Source organism: Onychostruthus taczanowskii, unplaced genomic scaffold (assembly GCF_017590055.1).
Source record: "Onychostruthus taczanowskii isolate IOZ18803 unplaced genomic scaffold, ASM1759005v1 scaffold6, whole genome shotgun sequence".
NCBI classification, from domain to species: domain Eukaryota; kingdom Metazoa; phylum Chordata; class Aves; order Passeriformes; family Passeridae; genus Onychostruthus; species Onychostruthus taczanowskii.
In genome coordinates this window covers 5,251,665-5,272,977 of record NW_024503679.1, presented here as the reverse complement: position 1 = coordinate 5,272,977, position 21,313 = coordinate 5,251,665, and the positions used below count along the sequence as shown (strand labels likewise).

At 38.7% G+C, this 21,313-nt stretch overlaps 1 protein-coding gene across 6 annotated transcripts in view; it reads left to right on the top strand.

The window, feature by feature from the left end:
* TCF12 (transcription factor 12) overlaps positions 1–21,313 on the top strand; it is a 160,757-nt gene that overhangs the window by 72,719 nt on the left and 66,725 nt on the right. For all 6 annotated transcript variants that reach the window (XM_041418418.1, XM_041418417.1, XM_041418416.1 and 3 more), the window contains exon 7: positions 18,131–18,195. In XM_041418418.1, coding sequence (XP_041274352.1) covers positions 18,131–18,195 — 65 coding nt within the window. The remainder of the gene's footprint in view (positions 1–18,130; positions 18,196–21,313) is intronic.

Here is a 21,313-nt window from a genome sequence, read left to right as displayed (position 1 = left end):
TAGTTGTTACCGGTGTTCCTGTTTGTTTCAGAATTTTGTCTTGCATATCACCAGGTCCAGCAGCACATTCTTCCATTGATTTTTCATCCTGCTTTGTCCTTTATCTCTGCTTGCTTGCTATTGTTCAAGGGTCGCTTGGTGAAAGGTGCGAGCGTCATGCAGAGTTTATTTTGGCAAAATGAATAATGTTGCCATTGATCTGGTCTGAGCCGACTCCTTCCTCGGGCAGAAGTTCTTAGCTTCAGGTTGTTTCCTTCTTGCAGGCTCTGCTCGAATTGCAGCGTGGAGCCGGTGGTTGAGCTCTACCCAGCACTCTATTAATATGCACAACATGACCGGTTTCGGGGGAAGGTTATTAGAATGCTGGTTTGTATCCTCCAGTGAATGAAATGATGTGTGATTATGAAGTCATCAGGCATGGACCAGTAAGGCTCGAGAGAGCCTCCCCCCCAGGTCCTGGGGGTGCCATTGATTGGTGACCATGTGTTTGTGCCCGATAGACTGTGAAATGGTGTGTTGCTACACGGCTGTGTTGCACCTGCGCCCCACCGAGGTGATTGATTGGTTTGGTCATGTGGAATGTTCCCATCTGGTCTGCAGTAATGTGTTTTTTTTGTTAGGGTTTTTTTTTCCTTCCTTCCTCTTCTCTCCCATTTCCCCTTCATCCGCAAGCCGCGAGTGCTGGCTGGGGAGTCGGAGCAGGCAGTCGCAAAGGCAGCGCTCAGCTTCGCCTTGTGAACAAAGTGGGGCTGCTGCAAGCACGGCTCTCAGCCCTGCTCAGAGATCAGAGTCTGAGGGGGATCATGAGCAGCTCTCCTCAAAAACACCAACTGGAGGAGGGACGGGATACAACAAGCGAACCCCGAAACCTACGTGTCACTGCAGATTTCTTACTGATTTTACAAAAGCTCTCTGCTATTGTAATTAGATTACCCAAGTAGCAGTGCATGTGGAAGATCTTATTTAACCTCAGGAAAGTAGTAGTTTATTTATTGAAAACTACTGATGTTGCACTTTAAATGCCAAGAAATTATTTTAGTTCCTTTAAAAAAAATTCTATGGTTACATTGGGCGGTCTTGTTTGATATTTCTTAATCTCACTCCTTTTTCATAATTGATCTATTCATTCCACTTAATGACTAATTACATATCAGAGCACATCATCAGCAGCATTCATCATTGTAGAATGTAATAATCAATGACATTTCAACAAAGGAAAAAATAAATATGCAAATAAGGACTCATTAACATTTGCATGAGCTGTTTGAATAATCACGTTGCTGACAAGGCTGTAATTAACAGAAATTGATGCTGAGTTCAGTATTTGATAGTGTGTTTTCTCAGCGTTTTATTGTTGTCACTGCGGGGGCTGGAATGAAGTTCTGCTCTACTTGTACCTTGACTTAGGCTTGATGTGATGGGTTGTGCCAGGTAGCAGAGGCTTCTGGGAGTCCTTAATTCATCTGTGACCTACACTTAATGCACAGAAAGATATTTACTTAAATTGCCATATTGCTAATGAAGGATTGTTAAATTCTTGATAATTGTATAACAACTGAAGGCCAACCTTTTTTCCCAAGTCAGGAAAACGAAAAATTATTCACTTTTTAAAAAAAAAAAATTGATAATCTTTTGCATGAGTCAGGCACTTTGAAGCTATAGAATGTATTATTTACATTGAAAATGAGGTATTGATGTAGGGTTTTTGGGGGTTTTTGTCTCTTCTTAATCTGAATCAGTGTCAGGAGTCTTGAGCTTTATTGTAATTGAAAATCACTTGGTAAGGAAAATGTTGTGTAATTGTGAAGTGTACAGTCTCTGTCCTTCTCCTCCCTTTTTATTATTGCAACTTTACTGCCTCCTCCCTCTTTTTTTTTTTTTTCTTTTTTTTTTGCCCTCCCCCTGAAGCTTCCTCTTTTTGTCATGGATATCAACTGAAATGCACAAAACACAATAAAGCTGTTTATGTCAGTTTTTTTGGATGACTGTAAGTGCTGATTATAACAAGTTTAAGGAATTTCCTTTGTTGAGTGTGTACCCACGCCATATGGCTCAACATGGAACATTAACTTGACAGGGATAATGGATTGTGGTATATGGAGACAATTTTGCCTGCAGCTTCACTATAACTCATTCTGGTTGGGGATCACAAGTTTATAATATAGGATGCAGCAAACATCCAGATGGATTTACTTTACATAAAAGAGTTGCGTTTCTTTTTATTTCCTGCCTGTAATTGGGGGGGGGGGGGAAAAGACTTTTAAAAAAAGAATTAAAAAGTGGTAAAGAATGGGTCTTATTCAGAGAAGAAAAATCTTAGCATGTATGTAGCTGAAGTGTTTTGGATACACTGAAATGTGCATAGGTGAAGTGTTGTTACTTATACATACACACACACACAATTGTTGAAATAATATCTCAAGTGCTTTCACTTTTCAGAATATTTCAGTATAGCTCCAGTTCTTGAAATACAGAATGTTCTAGGATAGTGTGAAAAAAGCTATTTAAAACATATGTCGGATTTTCACTTAAAGGCTGTTTTTGTCATAAGCGAAGTGACCACTTAATTAGCATTTCTGGTGCTTTGGTAATGCTCTGATAGTACCCTGTTTCCTCTTAGGAAAATAATAATCCTTCTAAGCTTTTTGTGGTACATGCAAAGAAAATAGTGCTGAAATAATTCTACTTCAGTGTTTACCTCATATAACAGAAGTGTCCAAATGTCTTACAAATATAACAAAAGTCAGCGTAAATCTAATGTGTCCTACTGATCTACATGCCCAAGGTAAGTCCTAATTTTATGAATACTTCTGCATCTAAGAGACTTTAAGCACACATAATCCCATTAAGCATGTATGTAGCTGTTTGAAGGATCAGGGTCATAAATCCATATTTAGGATTTCAAATTGAGCTACATGACATGGCTTCAGCATTCCTGTGCGCTTGTGATTGAGTTATACTTCAAATAAAATTGGGCGCTTTGCTATCTGAAAAGCAGCCATCTTTTAGCTATCAGTTTTGGAGATCATTTTAAAACACTATTTTTTTAGACACTGAATTTTGGCCTTCTGTATCCAATATAGCTGCTGTAATTTTTTTTAACCACTTTCTCATGGATAAGAATTTTTTTTTTTTCTCAATTATCTCTTGAAAAAGAGGTAAGTACCTGAGCAGATGGACAAGACATGGTTCATGGTTGGGCAAGAGAGATGCTGGTAGTGATTATAATAGGTGCTATTTGTCTGTCCAGTCTTCCTCCCCTGTCACTGACTTAGTATATTGATATTACAGTTTAGCATTTTTAGACATTATCCAAAGTTTCAGAAAGTAGACAACTATCAAGAATCTGCATTTGAGAAGGGAGCAATAAAAAGGATCACTAACTATTGACCTATAAAGAACCTATGAAGAATCTGTGGTAGCTTAAGATGTGGGGTTTCTTTCAGGTTTTCATGCTGCAAATTATACTTGAAAAAGCTTCTCTATGTTCATTCATCTTCCCCCTGCATGCCTGGCTCTGTGTGTGATAATCACAAACAGGTGGGATTTTACTGTGGACTTAGGCATAGTTGCTTGTATTCTTTCTGTGAAGTCTCTTATTTGCTACTGCCACTACAGCTATGAAAAAACAGTCTCAAGAAAACACATGGATTTATCTTTAGTATTTTTAATAAAACTGGCACTGTATTTGTTGTAAAGGAGCAAAAACATCATCTCTAATATACCAGTCAGATGGTGGATCTTCAATTTATTGTCTGCTGTTTGGGAAACACTAGGATAGGGAAATGTACATGAGTGTTGCAATAAACTAGAAGAATTTAAATCTATAGATAAGAAAATTCTTTCCAGGATCTGTAAGGGGAGTTGACTATTTCTGCCAGATTCTGGATTCCTTGTCTCCTTTTAAGCTTCAGAAGGAAAAAAGAAGGAAATAAAGAGTCAAACCCTCAGCAAACACTTGATAAAATGGAAATTTTGAAATAGCATTTGTATCCTGTATCAGCATTTACCTACCTACCAAAGAACTTGTGCAGGACTCTGCAGAAGAACATGAATGCTCTTCCTAGGTTGCAGTGGTGACTGCCTGCAGTGGTTACACACATTACGCTCCAGTCGCTGGAGGTCTGGGAAGGTGGAAGTGCTGTGTTGGCAATGTGAATGTCGCACTCTGTGTGCATGTTTCTTACTCAGGTCCTGGAAAAGCTACAAAAGCATTATTTTCTGTCTTGTAATCTGTAGTAGCCTGTGGGGAGTGCACTTATGCTCCAGTCTTGTTAATGGTTTAGTGCAAGGATGTGATAGAAGTCCAGTAAGTTGTCAGTAGAAAGGCCATCAGTAGAAATTTATGAAGAGTAATGCTTGAAAGTGAATTCCACTGGCCTCTGACAGTAAGCTGCCATAACCCTCTTTGATCCTGAAGGGCCTGCTGAATCTCAAGTTGAAGTCAATGGTTTGGGTATCAAGAGCAATGATTTAATTTTTGTTTGGCTAATGATTTATTACTAAATATTGCTGCAGCTTCTGGACCACTGTGTTTCTCTACTGAGCCGCCCTTCAAAGGGACTCGCTCGGGACGGGAGTCTCGGCCCACGCCGCTGCAAGGCCGCGCTCTCGGGGACATTTCCGTGCGCTGCAGCCCCGGGGCCGGGAGGGGGCGCTCTGGGCACGGCAGCGGCCGCGCCGCGGGGAGCGGGAACGCGGCAGCGCCGCCTCCGCTGCCCGGGCGGCATTTGCACCCCGCGATGGCACTGCCACCACCCCCCCGAGCGGCATTTGCACCCCGCGATGGCACTGCCACCCTCCCCGGGCGGCATTTCCACCCCGCGAATGCACTGCCACCCGCCCCGAGCGGCATTTGCACCCCGCGATGGCGCTGCCAGCACCCCCCCGAGCGGCATTTCCACCCCGCGATGGCACTGCCACCACCCCCCCGAGCGGCATTTGCACCCCGCGATGGCGCTGCCACCACCCCCTTGGACGGCATTTGCACCCCGCGATGGCACTGCCACCACCCCCCCGGACCGCCTGTAAACCCCCCCTCCCCCAGACGGCGTTGCCACCCTCCCCGGACGGGCACTGTCACCCCCCGGCGGCATTGTCACAGCCACACGGCGCTGCTGCTGGCTCCCCTCTGCTCCAAACGCGGCGTGCTGCGAGCCATCACTTTGTTTCTGCCCTTAGAGAAGGTGGACTGCGTGTTGTAGCAAAACCAGAAATTAATGTCTAAGTTAAAATAGCACTACCGTTAAGTTCCTAACGGGTTGGTATTAACTTAGTACTTTTTCGATGTTTCCAGTAGTTTTGACAGAATTTCTTAAGAACTCCATTAAGAGTTGGCTGAGATGATGCGTTTTCCTTTGTCAGATTTCTCTGTGATCTGCCTGCAGTCCCCTATCAGTTTCCTGAGTGTGTAGTTCGTATGAGAAGTCCCTGCTGAATTTAGAACATTTGAATACTTGGAAGTAGATATGTGCTGAGTTGCTTTACAGAATTCGTGCCCAAACTTACTCCTAATAAATGTGCAGTATTGATTAGGTCCTGTTTTCAATGAGACCTTCAGAATCAAACCAATGTGATTAAGTCTCAGTGTTTGTTTAACAGCGGTGTGCTGACCAGTGTGCAAAGGGGATTGACCATATACCTAAAATGGATCTCAAACAGATGAAAAGTTAGCTAATATGGGGCAGGATTAAATTACTAGCAAGTGGAAGTCTTGTATCTTGCCCTAAAACAGAAGACTGTCTTTGTTCTACAGAGACATGCACACTTCAATTCTCCTTTTTGGGGAGGGAAGCAGTTCTGAAAGCTCAGTGCCATTCCTTGTCTCTGGACTGCCATGTGACTTTCTACATTTACCAGTTTTAAAATTGCTCCTGTAATTTATTTTCAACAGCTTACTTGAAGCAAGTGAGTTGGAATTGTATCAAGGAGCAAAGTTTGAAATTCTTTGGCCAAAAAAATTCTTTTCAACTATAGGGGCAGATGCTACTGTCACCGAAGCTGTGTTTCTGGTTATGTACTTTGTTCGGTAATTTGGAAGACTTAGCATTAGTATCATTACTTACAGAATTGAATAACTTTTCATTTCAAGACAGAACAGCAGCAGGATTTGAAATGTTTGAGTTTGGCAAGAAAAGGCTTGTCTGTAAAACAATGAAATTGCGTTGGGGAAATACAGTGCCTCTGTTCAGCTGTGGCGGGCTGAGGTACACTGCGAGCTGTTGTGAGCTGCAGCTGCATTTACCATCAAACACTGAGCTGCTGCCGATGAATGTTTTGTTTTTAGTGTCATGGAAACTGTGAGCCAAAGAATGGATATTCTATTCATCTGGGAAAATAGCAGTTCACTGCATAAAACATCAGTTGCTTCCAAAGCAGTTCTTAAAATAGACTTTGTGAATATAACCCTAGAAGTAAAAGTGCAGCAATTTAAATGACCTCGGTACTGCTTTGGCTTTTTAAAATTAGAATATATGTGTGAATTAAATAAACACAGTGGTAGTGAAAGTTTCAAGATACAGCTGTGGCATGGAACGCCTACAATGAATTAATGTTTTACTTAACTATGCAATTTTTAATTTAAAGAAATGGAGAAACCCGGATATTTCAATAACAGTCTTAATCGTTTTTTTGACTCTTCTTCCAATGGCTTGCTCAAAGAAGGATAGTTTTGGTCATCATTCAGAATAATTTGCTGTTTTGTACAGCAGAGTGCAAATCATAAACTCATTGCAGAGACCGGATGTCCAAGAGAGTGATCTCATGGGCAAAGAAGGAAAGAGGTATAGATCACTGTTGTGTGGGTTTTTAAATGCATGAGCATTTTTGCAGAACTGGTATGTAATGAATAATTAAGGGACTTAATTCAGTTGAATTGGAAAGCTTAAACTTAGTGAAATAAGTTTTGGTGTTGAGAGAAAAGTAAATGTAAGAGATGAAGAGAAACCAATACAGAAAAATAGATATATGAAGTCATTGCAAAAGGAAGCTGAAGAAATTGAAAGTAATATGACCTGATGGAAGTTGGGGGCAGGCTTGCGAGTTTCAGGATTTCAGAATCCAGGATTCTGGAATGGATGTGATACTGGTAAAAAGAAAGAAACCTTTGCATCCAGTGAAAGCAGTGGGATTCTTTCTGTTTATTGCCCTTTAGCTGAGGGTTGGTTGGTGTTTGTGGGCTGTTAGGGTTTTGTTTTGTTTTTGTTGGGGGTTTGGAAATTAAGTGCAATATTTTTGATGTGGTGTAAGGTGTGCTGAGCAGAGGTGGATGGTCACTGCCCTGCCCATGCTGTCTCACCTGCAGCTGCCCCTTCCAGACCCCAGCCTGCACTGCTGCAAGGGGCTGCTCCAGGCCAGGTGCAGAACTTTACATTTGTTATGGTTGAATTTTATGAGGTTCCTGTTGGCCCAATCCTCTAGATTGTTTCTGTTCCTCTGAATGGTGGTCTTGCCTTCACATAACTCTTTTATGGTGTGTTCTGTGTTTTCCTCTAGGCTGATAAAGACATTAAGGAAAAAAAGGTTCCATATACACTGTATAGCTGGTAATAACAGAATTATAAATGCAGGGAGAGTGATAAAAAGGTAAATTTAAGTTGAAAAAACTGCGTGAGAAGTAAAATAGGTGCTTCAGATGCTGAGACTTAGATGAGTTACTCAGAACATGATCAAGAAAAGTGTTTTATAAGTGTTTATGACTGTTTGATATCAAGAGCTAATGTGAGGTTGAAAGCTTACAGCAGAAATAACAGCTAGGTATGAAATGGGAAAAGTCTTTGAAATTAATCCTTGTGTGTGTATAAAAGGCTTGCACAATGATATGCAAGCTCCACAGTACCTGTTCTGTAGTCCAGGGAGTTGAAGTACAAGCAGGTAAAATAGATAAAAAGATACAAAGCCCATGTGGTTTTACTTTCACTCATTAATACTCGAAGGAAGGAAGATTTTCACTCTGCAGTACTTTCAGGGACCATAACCACATAACACCAGGGTGGACATTTGGCCTTTTCCAGTCAACACCTCAGGAGGTTCCCTGTGGGATTTGCCAAGGCCACAATGCCTTTTGCAGAGGTCCTGAGGCAGGCCAACAGGAAAGGTTGGGATAATGGAGGAATGTGGTAAGTTTCTATAGCTCCTGCCCTCCCCCTGAAGGGTGAATGCAGTTCCAGACTGCAGGGCCTTGTCTCAGTCCTGCAGGCATCCTTCTGCACGTGGCTGAATAAGGGCAGTTTGCTTCCCAAAGTGCAGTTCAGAGCACTCCACTGACCTGTCTTCATTTGTTTCAGTCTGTCAGCAAGTCCTGAATTTCCAGTAACACATTTGGATTGACAAGCTGATGCTTAAAAAAAAAAAAAAAAAAAAAAAAAAGACTAAATGTAGGGGCGAGTTTTGAGTTATGTTGGTGTTTCCAGTTGCATTTAAAACATTCTCTGATGCCTAACTTTCACTCCCTTAATGCATTATTATTTTAATAGAGTAATAAGATGATTCCTTTAAATCATTATTTTAAAATGTAGCCTTTTATTGTCAAACAGTTTGTTATCAATGCACATAGCTTACAAAACTCAGGTACATTGATAGTGTACTGTGCCAGCCTGTGGTAAAAAAACCACACCTTTCCCACAAAATCAGATTGAAGAGTATTGCCATTAGCCTATTAATCCTTTATTGATAAATTCCATTTTGGTGATGTCATTATTTACGATTTGCTGTTAGGGGAATAAATTGTTTAGGTAATGCTATTTACTTATTTTAAATAGTGTACAAAATGAACTTTCTTCCAGAGATCTTGCACTTTATGAATATTCTAAGACTTGGTAAAAACGAGCCTTAATATCTGAGATAACCCCTTGGTTTATATATATTTGAAAAAAAAAATTAATCCTTTTGGAGTCAGGATACCTTGACCTGCTGATACAGGTGTGCAGAGCATTAGTAATTGCTTTTACATTCTCCTTGCTGTTGTAATAGAAAGTATTTCATCATTCTTACTCATGTCACCATTTCTATAAAATAATTACCAATATTGCAGTGAGCATTCCTTTTATTCTTAACATGCTGAGGAAAAGTGTTTTTCTTATCTGCTTTAGGTCATTTAAAGCCTCTGTAAAGCATGTGTAGCCAAGCAGAGAGGTAGGATTTATTGATATATGAAGTTTTAGTCTTTAGTTCATTGAGCAGCTCCCCATGTTCCATGGTGTTTTTAAACCTGAGCCTTATGATCACCTTGACTATGTCTGGCCTTGGGTTATTATTCTTTATGTTTCTTCAGTTGCATTCCCACATCTTTTATGATCTTTTGTAAATAATCTGTGACTTAAAACTCCAGTGCTCATCCTGGAGGTGCCTTGGCAGTAAGGTATTAGTGTTTTCATAAATACATGGAGATGTGAGGTGCCCACAGATGAGGGATGGTTTAGAGAGATCTGTGGTTTTGAGTGTTTTTTGGTGGGTAGTTAAAAGTTCATTCTCAGTGTAGCTGCAGTACCAGTTTACATTTCTGCACACAGTGATGTTCTCTCGTGCAGTCATCATCAGTGCTTCAGGGCTTGGGAGGATTGCTTTCAATTTTTGGACATTCCAAAGTCCCATACTGTAAATATTGCTTTTGTACTAAAAGAAGAGCACCTATTTTAAGCTCCTAGCATTTTAAGTACTTTGCATTAATCTAGACTATGTAATTATGTAATTATTCTTTCTGGAGTTTTTGCTTCACGTTTGTTTGGCTCGATGTGCCTTCATATAATGCATGTGAATAGTCAGGAGTTTCCAGCCCCTAATCAGGACATGGCTCCTTTCAGGCACCATTTCCTCAGGATTTCCCCTCTTGTTTTAACAGGTAACTTGGTTATTCTGTGGTACCTGTGGGAATTTTTTCTAGAAGAAGTAATACCCAGAAAACACTTAACATGTCATTTTGTCTTCCAAAATGTGTTTTAGCATCTAATGTGTGTTTGGGGTTTGGTTTTCTATATTGTTTTCCTGTGTTGTTTGCTTCTTTGGGTGGTTTGGTGGGATTTTTTATTTGGCTGTTTTTTTGTTTGGGGTTTTTTTTTTTTCTTTTGTGGGGGGCTTTTTTTCCCTTCAGTCTAGCAGCTACTGCTGGTCTTGAGCCCACAGTTTGAGAATTCCTGTTCTGTAAACCTCTGTCTCTGCAATTGAGATGGCTGTGGGGGGTGAAGTTAGAAAAGGTTATGCAAGTAATTCAAGTAAGAACTGTCAAAAGTGTTGTACAGCAGAGCATTGTTGTATGCATTTGCAGTTGCCTAGTGGAAGATGGTTATAAATGTTTGTTGTGTTTGTGCCTGTGTTTATACACAAAATGGGCAAGCGGAAATCTTTCTTTGTTGACAAGCTGACTTTTCACATTAAATGAGAATCAATAGATCTTGGATAGTAAGAGAAGCTGTAGATACCTGCAGAACTTATGTATATATACGTATATGAAGTGATCTAGTAATTTGTAGTAAGTAGTGTCACCAAAATAATCTTTTAATTGGAAACAGGTGTAGCATTTTGTTGTAAAGTGTAGATTCTCTATTCATTTCCAATTAAAAAATCCTCTTGACTTTAGACTTAAGAATGTAATTGATGTTCAAAGTAATTTTTGTCCTTAGATCTGGGACAAATTCCACACCAGGAGAGCAAGGGATGCTTTTCAAGTTAACTATAAGTAGCAGCGTTGCCAGTTACTTAGGAATTTGAGTTAATTCCCTCAGGGAGGAGGTGGGGAAGATGACAAAAGAAATATATTTTAATTGACTAAGTGAAGACACTTGGATACTCTAGAAAAACATGGGATGGATAGGTGTGTTAAGTAAATGTATATGGCAAATGCCATCAGTGTGCAATGGGTGTGTGTTCACATGCTAACTCACTTTGGCTATTGTTTTCTGGGTATTGGATATCCCCGATCTCCCTCATTTTTAGTATATTCTTAATCTGTGTCTCACTGGGTGTTCTCTCTGTGTGCAGCACACATAATGGGTTAATAGAGTGTTAACATTGTTAATGGTAAGGCTAGGCTGGGGTAGACGTAGCAGTGGAGGATTTGAAAGTGCATGAAACAGCTCTTCAGGAATTATTTGTTTGGCAGATACTTGCCCACATATGCTTGGGGGAGGAAGAGAAGAAAGTTCTTTCTTCAGGTTTGTCCTCCCTCTTCCCTCAGTTACTGCTGTACATTCTTTCTGCCAGCGACTTCAGTGCCTTCTAGCCTTGCAAACATTTGATTTGTTATTCAGCTCAGAGTAAACCTGCTAAGTGGAGGGACAGGAATAGTACTGAGGAAGGAGCCCTCATGGATCAGCCTCTGTTGGAATAGAAATGTTCCTGCTTGACATGAGCATATAAATTACAAGTTCATAGGGTCAATCCAAATATAATGTGGAATTTAGTCCACCCTTACCTCCTGTGTATTTGAAGTACATAAGAACATTAATAAATTGTTTTTATAGCACAAGATCTGTGCAGTGATCTGCAAACTGACAAAATACTCCATCTTTTCTTAGATGTACTTACAAATCAATGGGATGGAAGTGTCAAAGGCATGTCTTTGAGAAGCAGGTTCTTTAATACCTCTTCACACACTGACATTATATTTTTAAAAAATATTGTGTTAAAGAAGTTGTGAGAAATCCCTTGACTTCTGTGTTTAACGTCTTTATAAATATACTCGGAGATTTATTGCCTGGTTGGTTCAATCAGTAGAATTTTCACAGTGAAAGACATCTGCAAAAGCCGACACAACTGTAAGTATAAAAGCTTCTGATCTTTTTAGTCTTTGGAAAGCAAGCTGAAATTTTTTTTCCAGATCATCTTGTGCAAATGTTAACAAAAGCAATAATTCAGTATCCGTTCCTAAATTGTAGAAGTTATAATGGGAAGTTGATTACAGGTAATTCAGCTTCAGTTTTTACACATTTTGGATTATTTGGATGTGAAAAGCAGCTCTTGCTCCAAATAAGTAATTGGACTAGATAACAGAAGTATGATGCTGTCTTCTTACAAATGAGAATTTATGGCATGGAGAATCCTAGTAGATTACTGGCAGACCTGAGATTGGACTGTTAAATCCCATAAATCTCATTTAGAATCATAGTTCTTACTTCTTGATAATCATTAGTTTTGTAGGATCTCAGTCTTTCAAAATTTTGGCCAGAAAAGGAGGAGGGAGCAAATCTGTAGTGTTAAACCCAAGTTTTGCTAAAACATTTACTTCTGCTGTCTGGGAAAATTGGTCTTACGAGATGTTACAGTATGGGGGAAAAACCTCCTACATTTTTTCACTAGTTGCAGTCTGTACATACCATTTTTATCATGAGCCATATTGATCATTGTATTTATCATGAGACTGCATTGCTGATCAACACTTGGGCGTAGCATTTCTGGCTTAAGTATGTTTGTAGTTTTTCTTCTATTCTGTTACTTTATTATAATTTTTCCAGTAATACGATTTTATTGTATTAATTACTTATTAAACTTCAGGTTAAAAATGTGTCCTAAAAGTTTGCAGACATTCTGTTTTGTGTAGGTTTGATGCCTTATTAAAAGGTGTGAGAGTGTGGATGAGTTTGCAACTTGGAGTGATATTGACTGGAGAAGCTGCTTGCAGTCAGAAGACTGAGCTAAGATGGAGCAGTGATGAGATAAAGGCTGGGTTAGGAAAGTGATTACGGCTGGGGACCTGCTAATCACTGACCTCTGTAGGGATCCTGTAGTTTATCACTAATCTCACTTGCACTTGGCATTTTTCTGTGTTGCTGCTTCATTGTTCATAGCTGAGTGAGTAATTTGGCTTGGAATGAACAGGAGGAGGGTGCTGCAAGTCCAGCAGCTGCACTTGTTGGCACTGGCTTGTTAAACATCCTCAGTGCAGCCAGCAGCATGCTTGGCACACATCAGCCAATAATACTTAAACATTGTCATGAAGAGAATAAAAGGTCATTTGTTTTAAACCATTTCTTCTAATTGTGTTGCTCCAGATCTCCGTTTCATTTCCAGGAGTTCTGGGGCTCAAGTATCAGAAGGAAAAATATATATTGTATTTTGTTATGTATTCACAATATATACATGTGTGCATTATAGATCTTTAAAATGCTAGAGAGAAGATACTAAAACTGTGACAGCCTCTATTAATGAGCAGGCTATATAGCAGTACAAAAGGAAGAAATTATTCCTCTGCTGCTGTGGGAAGTGCATAGATACATAGTAAAAATTTTTATGGCTGAATGTGTCAGTCTTGCCTCAAAGAAGGCAACACACAAAGTCCTCGAAGCAGAGATGGATTCGTGTTTTAAGGAAACATAATTATTTTTTCGGTGTACTGAATAATTGCTGGATAAGAATTTTTAATGCCAACAAAATTTTAAAAAATAAAGAGTGGACCTACATGAATCTTATTTTATAAACTTTGTATTCTTTCTACCTCATGGTAATTTGGAAAGCAATATTGATTAGTAGAAAAATGTCTACTTTGTTGAAGGTTTTTCTTGCATCTTTTCTATCTACCAGTGTAGCTTGTGCAGCTTGTTCCTTGCTACATTAGATCTGCATATGAAAAATTATTTGAATGTATTCATTCTGTGGGTAACAAAGACACATACTTTGCTGGATGTGGAGTGGGAGAAAGCAGTCCAATAATTGATTTCTAACTGAATTGAATTGAAATATTAAACTGAAAACACCACTTCAAAACTGGAAAATAAAAAGAAATTTTCAAACTTGTCAGCAGTGTTTATAAGCTGATTTTTGGGTAGGCTATCTGTAGGGACCAGTTTAAAGTGTTACCATTGAAGAAATGATGTTTAGGAACTGTAAAAACACGCTTCAGTATTCACTTAGAGCAGATTCTCTGTACAAGTAGGGCAGACATACTTCATGTCTGACAAACAGAGCAGCTGCCAGCTGTGGTCACTGTGGCATTCATACTGGATGATAAACATTGCTCATTAAAAGACGTTGTTGCTTTCCATATTGCCAACCAAACAAATTCTTAGCAATGCGCAGAAAGATTTCAGTCTGTAAAGGGTTAATTCTCTGGGAATTGAAATAGTTTTTTGAGAGTTCTGTCATCGTCTCATAAGCCAAGCATTTTCTAGAAGCAGTGGGAAAAGGCTGTTTTGTACTGGCAGGCATTTATAGCACAATCACTGAAGTAGTCCTCAGCCGAGTGAATGTAGTGCTGTTTTCAGCTCACTATCACTTTGCATCTTGCTGTTTCAGTTCCTTCCGTGTTCAGAGTATTTAGGCTGCACAGCTGTTAGACGTATAGATGCATTGTGGAAGACAATTCCTCATGTGGTATTCAAAGGCTGGCTTAAGTTGTGAGCATATCACATTTAGACAAGTGATTGCAAGAGAAAAAAAATTATTTACTAAATGCCTATTAATGTTTGAATTGGTAGAGAATGTGTCAGGGTTTTAAATTTATGCAGTTGGGAAATATTTGTGGTTCAGAGTGCGTAGTGGGATTTTCTTGGTTGGGTTTCTGTTAACTCCATAGTCCCTGAACTTTAGGCCTGTTGGGTGGTGACTAGGTCCTTGAAATTTTTCCTGATAAAAACACGTGAAACTTTAAAAAAAAAACAAAAACAAAACAGACCCAAAAAAACAACAAGAAAAAAAAACACCCAAGGCCCAATAGAACACATTAATTCCAAATTATTAAAAGATGCAAATGCCTTGTGAATTGACCTGTGCAAATGTAAAATTTTTGCATATAACCAACTTAATTGTTTTTAAATGTCTATTTCTTTATTCCAAATCTGCTTGGAATGCAGCTCTGATATATAGAGCCACTAGGATGTAACCTGAAGAAAAATTTACCATGATGCTGCTTTGTAAGCAAGGCATAGATTTTGCTTTTAAAATGGCAGCATCTAACTTTTTTGTTGTGTGAAAATAAAATCAAATCTGAAGAGGAAAGAAACTTCATCTAGGCATCTGCTTTATCTTCCCAGCTGATAGGTCTGCACACTACCTTACCTCCATCTCTACACAAACCTGTGCAAATGAAAATGTTCAATAAGGATTTTGTCATTTATAGTGATTTTTGCTCTCCTTCTGCTAATTAATGTCGGGTACCACAGTGAGTTTCCTTGAGTCCCCGAAGTGCTGAGCATTGGTGTTTCTGAATTTCCAGCTGCAATGCAAAAGAGACTATTGCTATCTGTGTAGTGGGCACTGACTGAGACAAGACCTGAGAGAGGGCATAACAGACTCAGCTGCAGATCTTGTGGGGTAAGCCTGCAAGTCATGTCAGGGTCTGCTTTGGCTCTCACTCATTGTATTTTTAGAGTTTGCATTCTCATAAGCACTGGGACTCCAGTAATTTGGGGTTTTACTGTAACCTCTATGTTTTTATTCTCTTCTGTAAACTCGTAGAGAGTATGAGTAAATAAGAAAGGTATTTCATAAGCTGCAAACCACCAAAGGGATTTTGCTTTGATATATTTGGCCATGTGTATGAACTTTATTGGATGCTAGAGACTGCCCATGCATTGATCACAGAGTGTGTATGAGACCTACCTGTTTGTGAACCATGGAGCAAGTGTCATCTTCTCAAACCTGACATTACCCACCTTTCAAGTACTTGTGAAGTAGTGCGAAGTAGTAGTGCTGTTTTCTGTTTCTATTAATAAGTAAAGTTCACCTATGGCATTAGGTTACAAAGGTTTAAATAGTGAGAGTAGCATTGTGCCTGGACTGGAGCAGCTGAAATGTGTTGAGAAGACAATGGGCAGTTTGGAGTCTGTATTCCATCACCTTTCCATTGTGTTGGAAATGAAGCTGTCCTGTGGTAGGGCCAGACTGAGAAACCTTGGTGTTTTTTCACTGAAGCTTCAGAGGCTTCACTGCGCTCCGAGATGTGCTCTAATGGTGCCCAGGATCACCCAGCTCTGTCCCATCCTTGTGCTGTGCCAGTGTGGAGATCAAGCTGCTGACCCTGCTCCAGTCCCACACGAGGGACCACAGGGTGCAGCTCCATGGTTTGAGAGGGAACCAGGAGCAGGACTTGAGTGTGGGCTCAGTGTGTGTTGCTATAGCGTGTGACTGCTAATTTTGGGTGTTTAAAAAATGTGTACCTTTAATATTATGACACTATTGCAAGTCTGAGTCCTGTCTAAGTGCTTGAAAGGGGAGTGTGTTCGGGAGACTGTGAAAGGCACCCTCACTTGGTTGATCCTGGGTTGTTTTCCAAACCCTTCATTGAAAAGCTAGGGCATTTGAACACAGGTTAAATGTTAATTTGCTCCAGCTGATTTTAGATAAATATTTAGGCACTGTGGCGTCAGAAAGCTTTGACTTCCTGGTCACTTCTTGAAACCAAATTTACTATAGATTGGGCTGTTGGAATAAGCTTTTCTCCTTTAATATGAATCTGCCATACCTTAAAAATTATAACATTTAACTAACACGATTTTATGCATTCTTATCTAAGAATTTCTTGCTTGCTACACAAACCATAATTTAAATCATAATTTTTCTAGCCTCTGTAATTGACTCTTGTACAAATATTTGTTTTAAAGCCTGCCTGGAATACTGCATACTTCAGTCAAAGTTGTTTATCATGTGATATGAGATTCTCATTTTCTGGAAAGAAAGTGCTGAGTCTGGTTTAAAATGAGCAGCATGATTCATCCTACTACTTATAATTTTGCATGCTAGGTATTTTATTTGCTTGGTGCTTGATAGATTGTTAGAGGCAAATTGCTTCAGCAGAAAAATGTTAACTTTTTTTCTCCCTTTGTTACAGCAGAGCAGCCATTTTTCAAGCAAACTATTGTTGACCATACCATTGGTAGCTATCATGATGATAATCTTGCAGAGATGTTGTTCCGAGAGATTCAGCCTTCCTCGTCCTCCCTGCTTACACAAGATGCACTTTTAAAATGAACAGAAAGCATACTTTAGATTTTCCTCTTAAGAAATTATTTTTAGGGACTTCTGGTAGTAAGAGAGAAAAATCAGAAAAAGCAAAGGAAGTCCTATTCTTGAAGTGCAATTGCAATAACATGGAGCTATTTATCACTGAAATGGGAATGTGAAAAGAGAGGCTACTTTTTCTTCTTATTAGGACAGGATAACACACACATCATTTGCAAAGGGAATGCCTAGTTGGGTGAGATAGCATTCATTTTTAAATGGGTAGATCTGGTTAATTAATGCTTGCCTTTGGATAAGGCCCTGAGTGGTGGTACAAGGTTTTTCTGAGCCTTAACTGTGCCGTAATTAGGGCAGGCACATGCCCTTGGTGTTTTTTGTTGCACACAAACTTGATGAGTGTCTGATGCTTGGCATTGTTCGGTGGGCTTCTACTACAGATTTTTTTTCAATGTGTAGATTGATAAAATTCTGAGCTCTACTGGAGAAGTTGTGCACTGAGTTTTCATATACAAATGTGCCTTTTTGGTGGCATACCTAACAAATACAGCACTAAATAGATTTTCTGGAGCTGGCAAACCCATTGCTAATGTCTTGTGACCTGAGGCAGCAACATCAGAAGGCAGCCACTCTGCGCCGTGTTCTCTGTGTGCTGCTTACCCACAAAAATTGATTTGCTGTCTTGCCCAGTTGTATGGCTTGAGTTTTGTGCCTGCTGATCTGTACATTAAACAAAAAGAAATTTAGGGGTGAGTGTCAAGAGCTGAATGAATCAGCCGTGGTTTAAGGGTGGTGTGAGTTTTAGTGTTTTGAATGAAGTTTTTGTTTGCTTTTCATGTGGTTTCATTTTATTGCTCAGTATATTCATTGTCTAAGATGGATACCAGCTAAGTGTTACTTTCCTGTAGGAAGGAGAAATGTCTAAAATTGTCTCTATCTTTGCTTGTTAACAATGGAAATAAAAATGGACTTTAGCCTTTTGTATTTAAACACACTGAATAGGAATATTTTATAGTATCTGACTGGTTACAGAAGGAATTTAATTAGGTAAATATGTCATCTATTACTGTACTGTTGTTTGAGCATGTTAAACACATATATAAAAACCTGATTTTATTCATGCAACTTAATGTTTGTAAAGGTATTGTGATGCTAATAGGTTTTCTGAATTGCATAAAAGGACAACTGATGTGGATGTCTAGGGGATTTTAAAAATAACCTAATTTTAAATTTCTTTCTTTTATAGGAAAAACCTCTGACAGAGGTCCATTTCCACTGTATGGTAGAGATACAGGCTTATCTGGCTGTCAAGTAAGTATAGAGTTTCTTCATTTTACAGTGATTATTTTCTTCATGTTATTTCTAATGAGCCAGATTAAGAATACTTTGATCATTGTTTAAAAGTTTGTTTTGAATGCACAGGAAGTTTGACTGTTTAAAAAGTATAATTAACATGTGATTACATTCAGTGTCTGTTGATAAAGATTTAAATAACTAATACGTTTATAATTCTAAGAAATTAATTTATGTTTGTTTTCTCAAAGAGGAAGAATTTTTTAATTTTACTGTAGGTTGACTATTTCCTTTAAACTGATATTTTCAGAAGTATCTTTCTTCTGGAGGATAGCATCTAGCATATGAGTTTGACATCTTCGTTTTCAGTGTTTAACTAGTAGCTTGGGAAGTGTGAATGGGCAGCACCATGTGGCAATGCTTCCCCTATTAAGAAAGGATCATTCTCACAGCCTTTACTACTTCTCTGCAACGCAGATGTGGCAAACAAAGACCCATTTGTAGCTGTATGGGTGAGCTTTCAGCAACATTCTCCCCAAAAGCAGTATAGCTCTTTACCTGAGAGTTATGGGCTTCACATTATTGCCACTCTAGACAGTAAAACATTGTATTAGTGTAGTTACTATTGTTGAAATAACTCTGTATGTTCTGTATTTAAATATAATAACTTAAATTTGACATTGGTTTGGAATCAAATTAATATCCACATTACTCTTTCATTAAATTAATGCTTTGTATTGGAAAATGGTTTTATGTGAACTTTGCATAAAATTCCTTTCTGCTTTGCAGTAATGAGTATAATTTCTGTTGTTCAGTTTCTCAGTGAGGAAAATAATTTTATATCTCTGTATATTTAGGATTTTTTCTATCTAGTACAGTTTAATAATAATTTTTTGCATATATCTGTTTAACCCTACAATCTTATACATTTGTTTCTATTAACATCACTTTTCGTTCTGTGTGTCCCTTTGATAAGCTTCTGACTATTTAATCTCCCTTAGTTTCTTTCCCCTTAAAATTTTTAGTATGTGGGGAAAATATTACTGTAGGTAAATCTGTATTAGTTAGATATTAAGGAAAATAAAAAATTAACAAAGACTTAACTTTCAGTTAAATTTTAATTCCATTTAAATGCATGTGATAAGTTACAGTTTGTACTTTATTTTGGTCTTTTGTCAGGTAAATCTGAAAGCATTTGAATTCATTTAAGTTGGACTGTGCTAGGATTTCTGAATCTTTTTGCTTTGTTTGTTTGAATGCATGGTAGTGCTTGAAATACAGCTCTCATTGCAGCTGCAGTGTTTGAAATCTGTCATAGAGAAGGTCCAAAGTGATGAGGAGAGGTCATTGCAATCTAAATGAAGAATCAGATGCCTTGCCCCTGACAGAGGCTTCGTGTGGTCAGTTGTCAAAAAAGTCTAGAGATGGAAGAGGCTGCATGACCACCCTGGGTTTTGTTTTCAACTACTAAGAAAGTTTCCCTGGTCCCTTATCTAAACATCATTGTAATTGAAGTAGCTAACTCTTGTCTTAGAGACAGTGGACATGGATCTACTCTCCTTTAAGTCTGTAGGGGCTGGAAAAACCATTAGATGAAGATGATAAGGAGTCCCTAGAAAAGATAAGCTATAACTGGAGTTAATTTTGACCTGGGAGTGTAGAGTGCAGGTATATTTTAACAGTGGCTATGTAACAGGATCTATCTCAGACTGAAATATGGTAGAAAAGCTTATGCTCTGCATGTTCTCCAGTCGGTTCACAACTCTAGGAAATTCCAGTGCTTTAAATGAGGTCAAGTACCTCACCTAGGGCCTTACCACCATGGCAAAAAGAAATTTCCTCCATCTTTCACACAGTACTGTGAGTGCTTTGCTGGGTAGTACTTGCCTATTTTTCTAACAAATATCCAGTTTCTGATACATATTTGAGTCGTGGCGATCTAAAATTTCCCAATACCTTTTTACGGTAATGGGAAATTAGCTTGCTATTCCTCACCCTGTGTTTTTCAGTTTACAGGTTCCATGTACAAAAATGTATTTACCTTTTTAACATATTGCTTCTACCATCTCTAAATTTGTCAGTGCAGTTTTGAATTCCAGGCTTGCACTGCGTTTGTGCAGATCCTTATGGGTTATTTGCTTTGTTAGTTTAGTAAATGTAGTCTTCATTTTTCATCCAACTCACTAATTAAGAGGTGGAATGATGCCCAAAACAGACGCCTGCAAAGTCTCAGTTAATACATTCACCCACTGTTGATCATAAACTCTTAGCTGTTTTTTATCAGCTTCTCTCTGTATTCAGCACTACTTTTAGTTGTCCTTGGTTCCTTAGTTCACCTGTGAAATGTGGAAGTCGAAAAAACCTTATTAAAATATCTATTATGCAATCTGAGAAGGAAATTAATTTTTATGTAGGGTATTCCAACTGAACCAGTACCATGTCTTCATTATCTTCTGACATTTGCAGTCTATTTCTTCCAGTATTATTAAAAAAAAAAAAAAGGAAATGCAGGTTGATGTAGAATTACAAGGCACTACTTTTCTTCCTCTCTGAAACCAACCAACCCCACTCTTTTCTGGTCTCTGCTCTGAACCATGAGTTCTTCAAGGACAGCGGCTAAGGTTTCAGAAATGGTAAAATGGCAAGAGCTAGTCAGTCTCTGGAGTTTGTTATTGGGTATAGATGAATTGAAAATATCTAACTTCTCCAAATACTGTTGAATCTGTCCTTCTCCTACCTCCTTTCCTTATGTTACTGGTGTAAAAGGTATTAATAACCTAGTATGGAAGTGTGAGGAGTTTTAATTTTTACTTTCTGAGTTTATAGAAGGCTGCAATGAAAATTTTCAAGATTTTACTGTAAACTTCAATGTTTCAGAGTCTTAGTATCATTCTCACCTTTTACTGAAAATAATCTAAGCAGTGATTTGTAAGAACTGGTTGCTACCTACAGGCTTTATATTTAGGCTGTAGGAGTTGAAGTGTGATTGATTTTCAATGTAGCTTAGGAACCTGAGTGACTTAGGTAATAGAATCTGATTCAGCTGTAACATTTAGTCACAAGAGTGTAAATATGGCTAATTTACGAATATTTTATTAGCAAGAAGTGCAGGTTCTCAGGTTTTGTCTTCATCGTG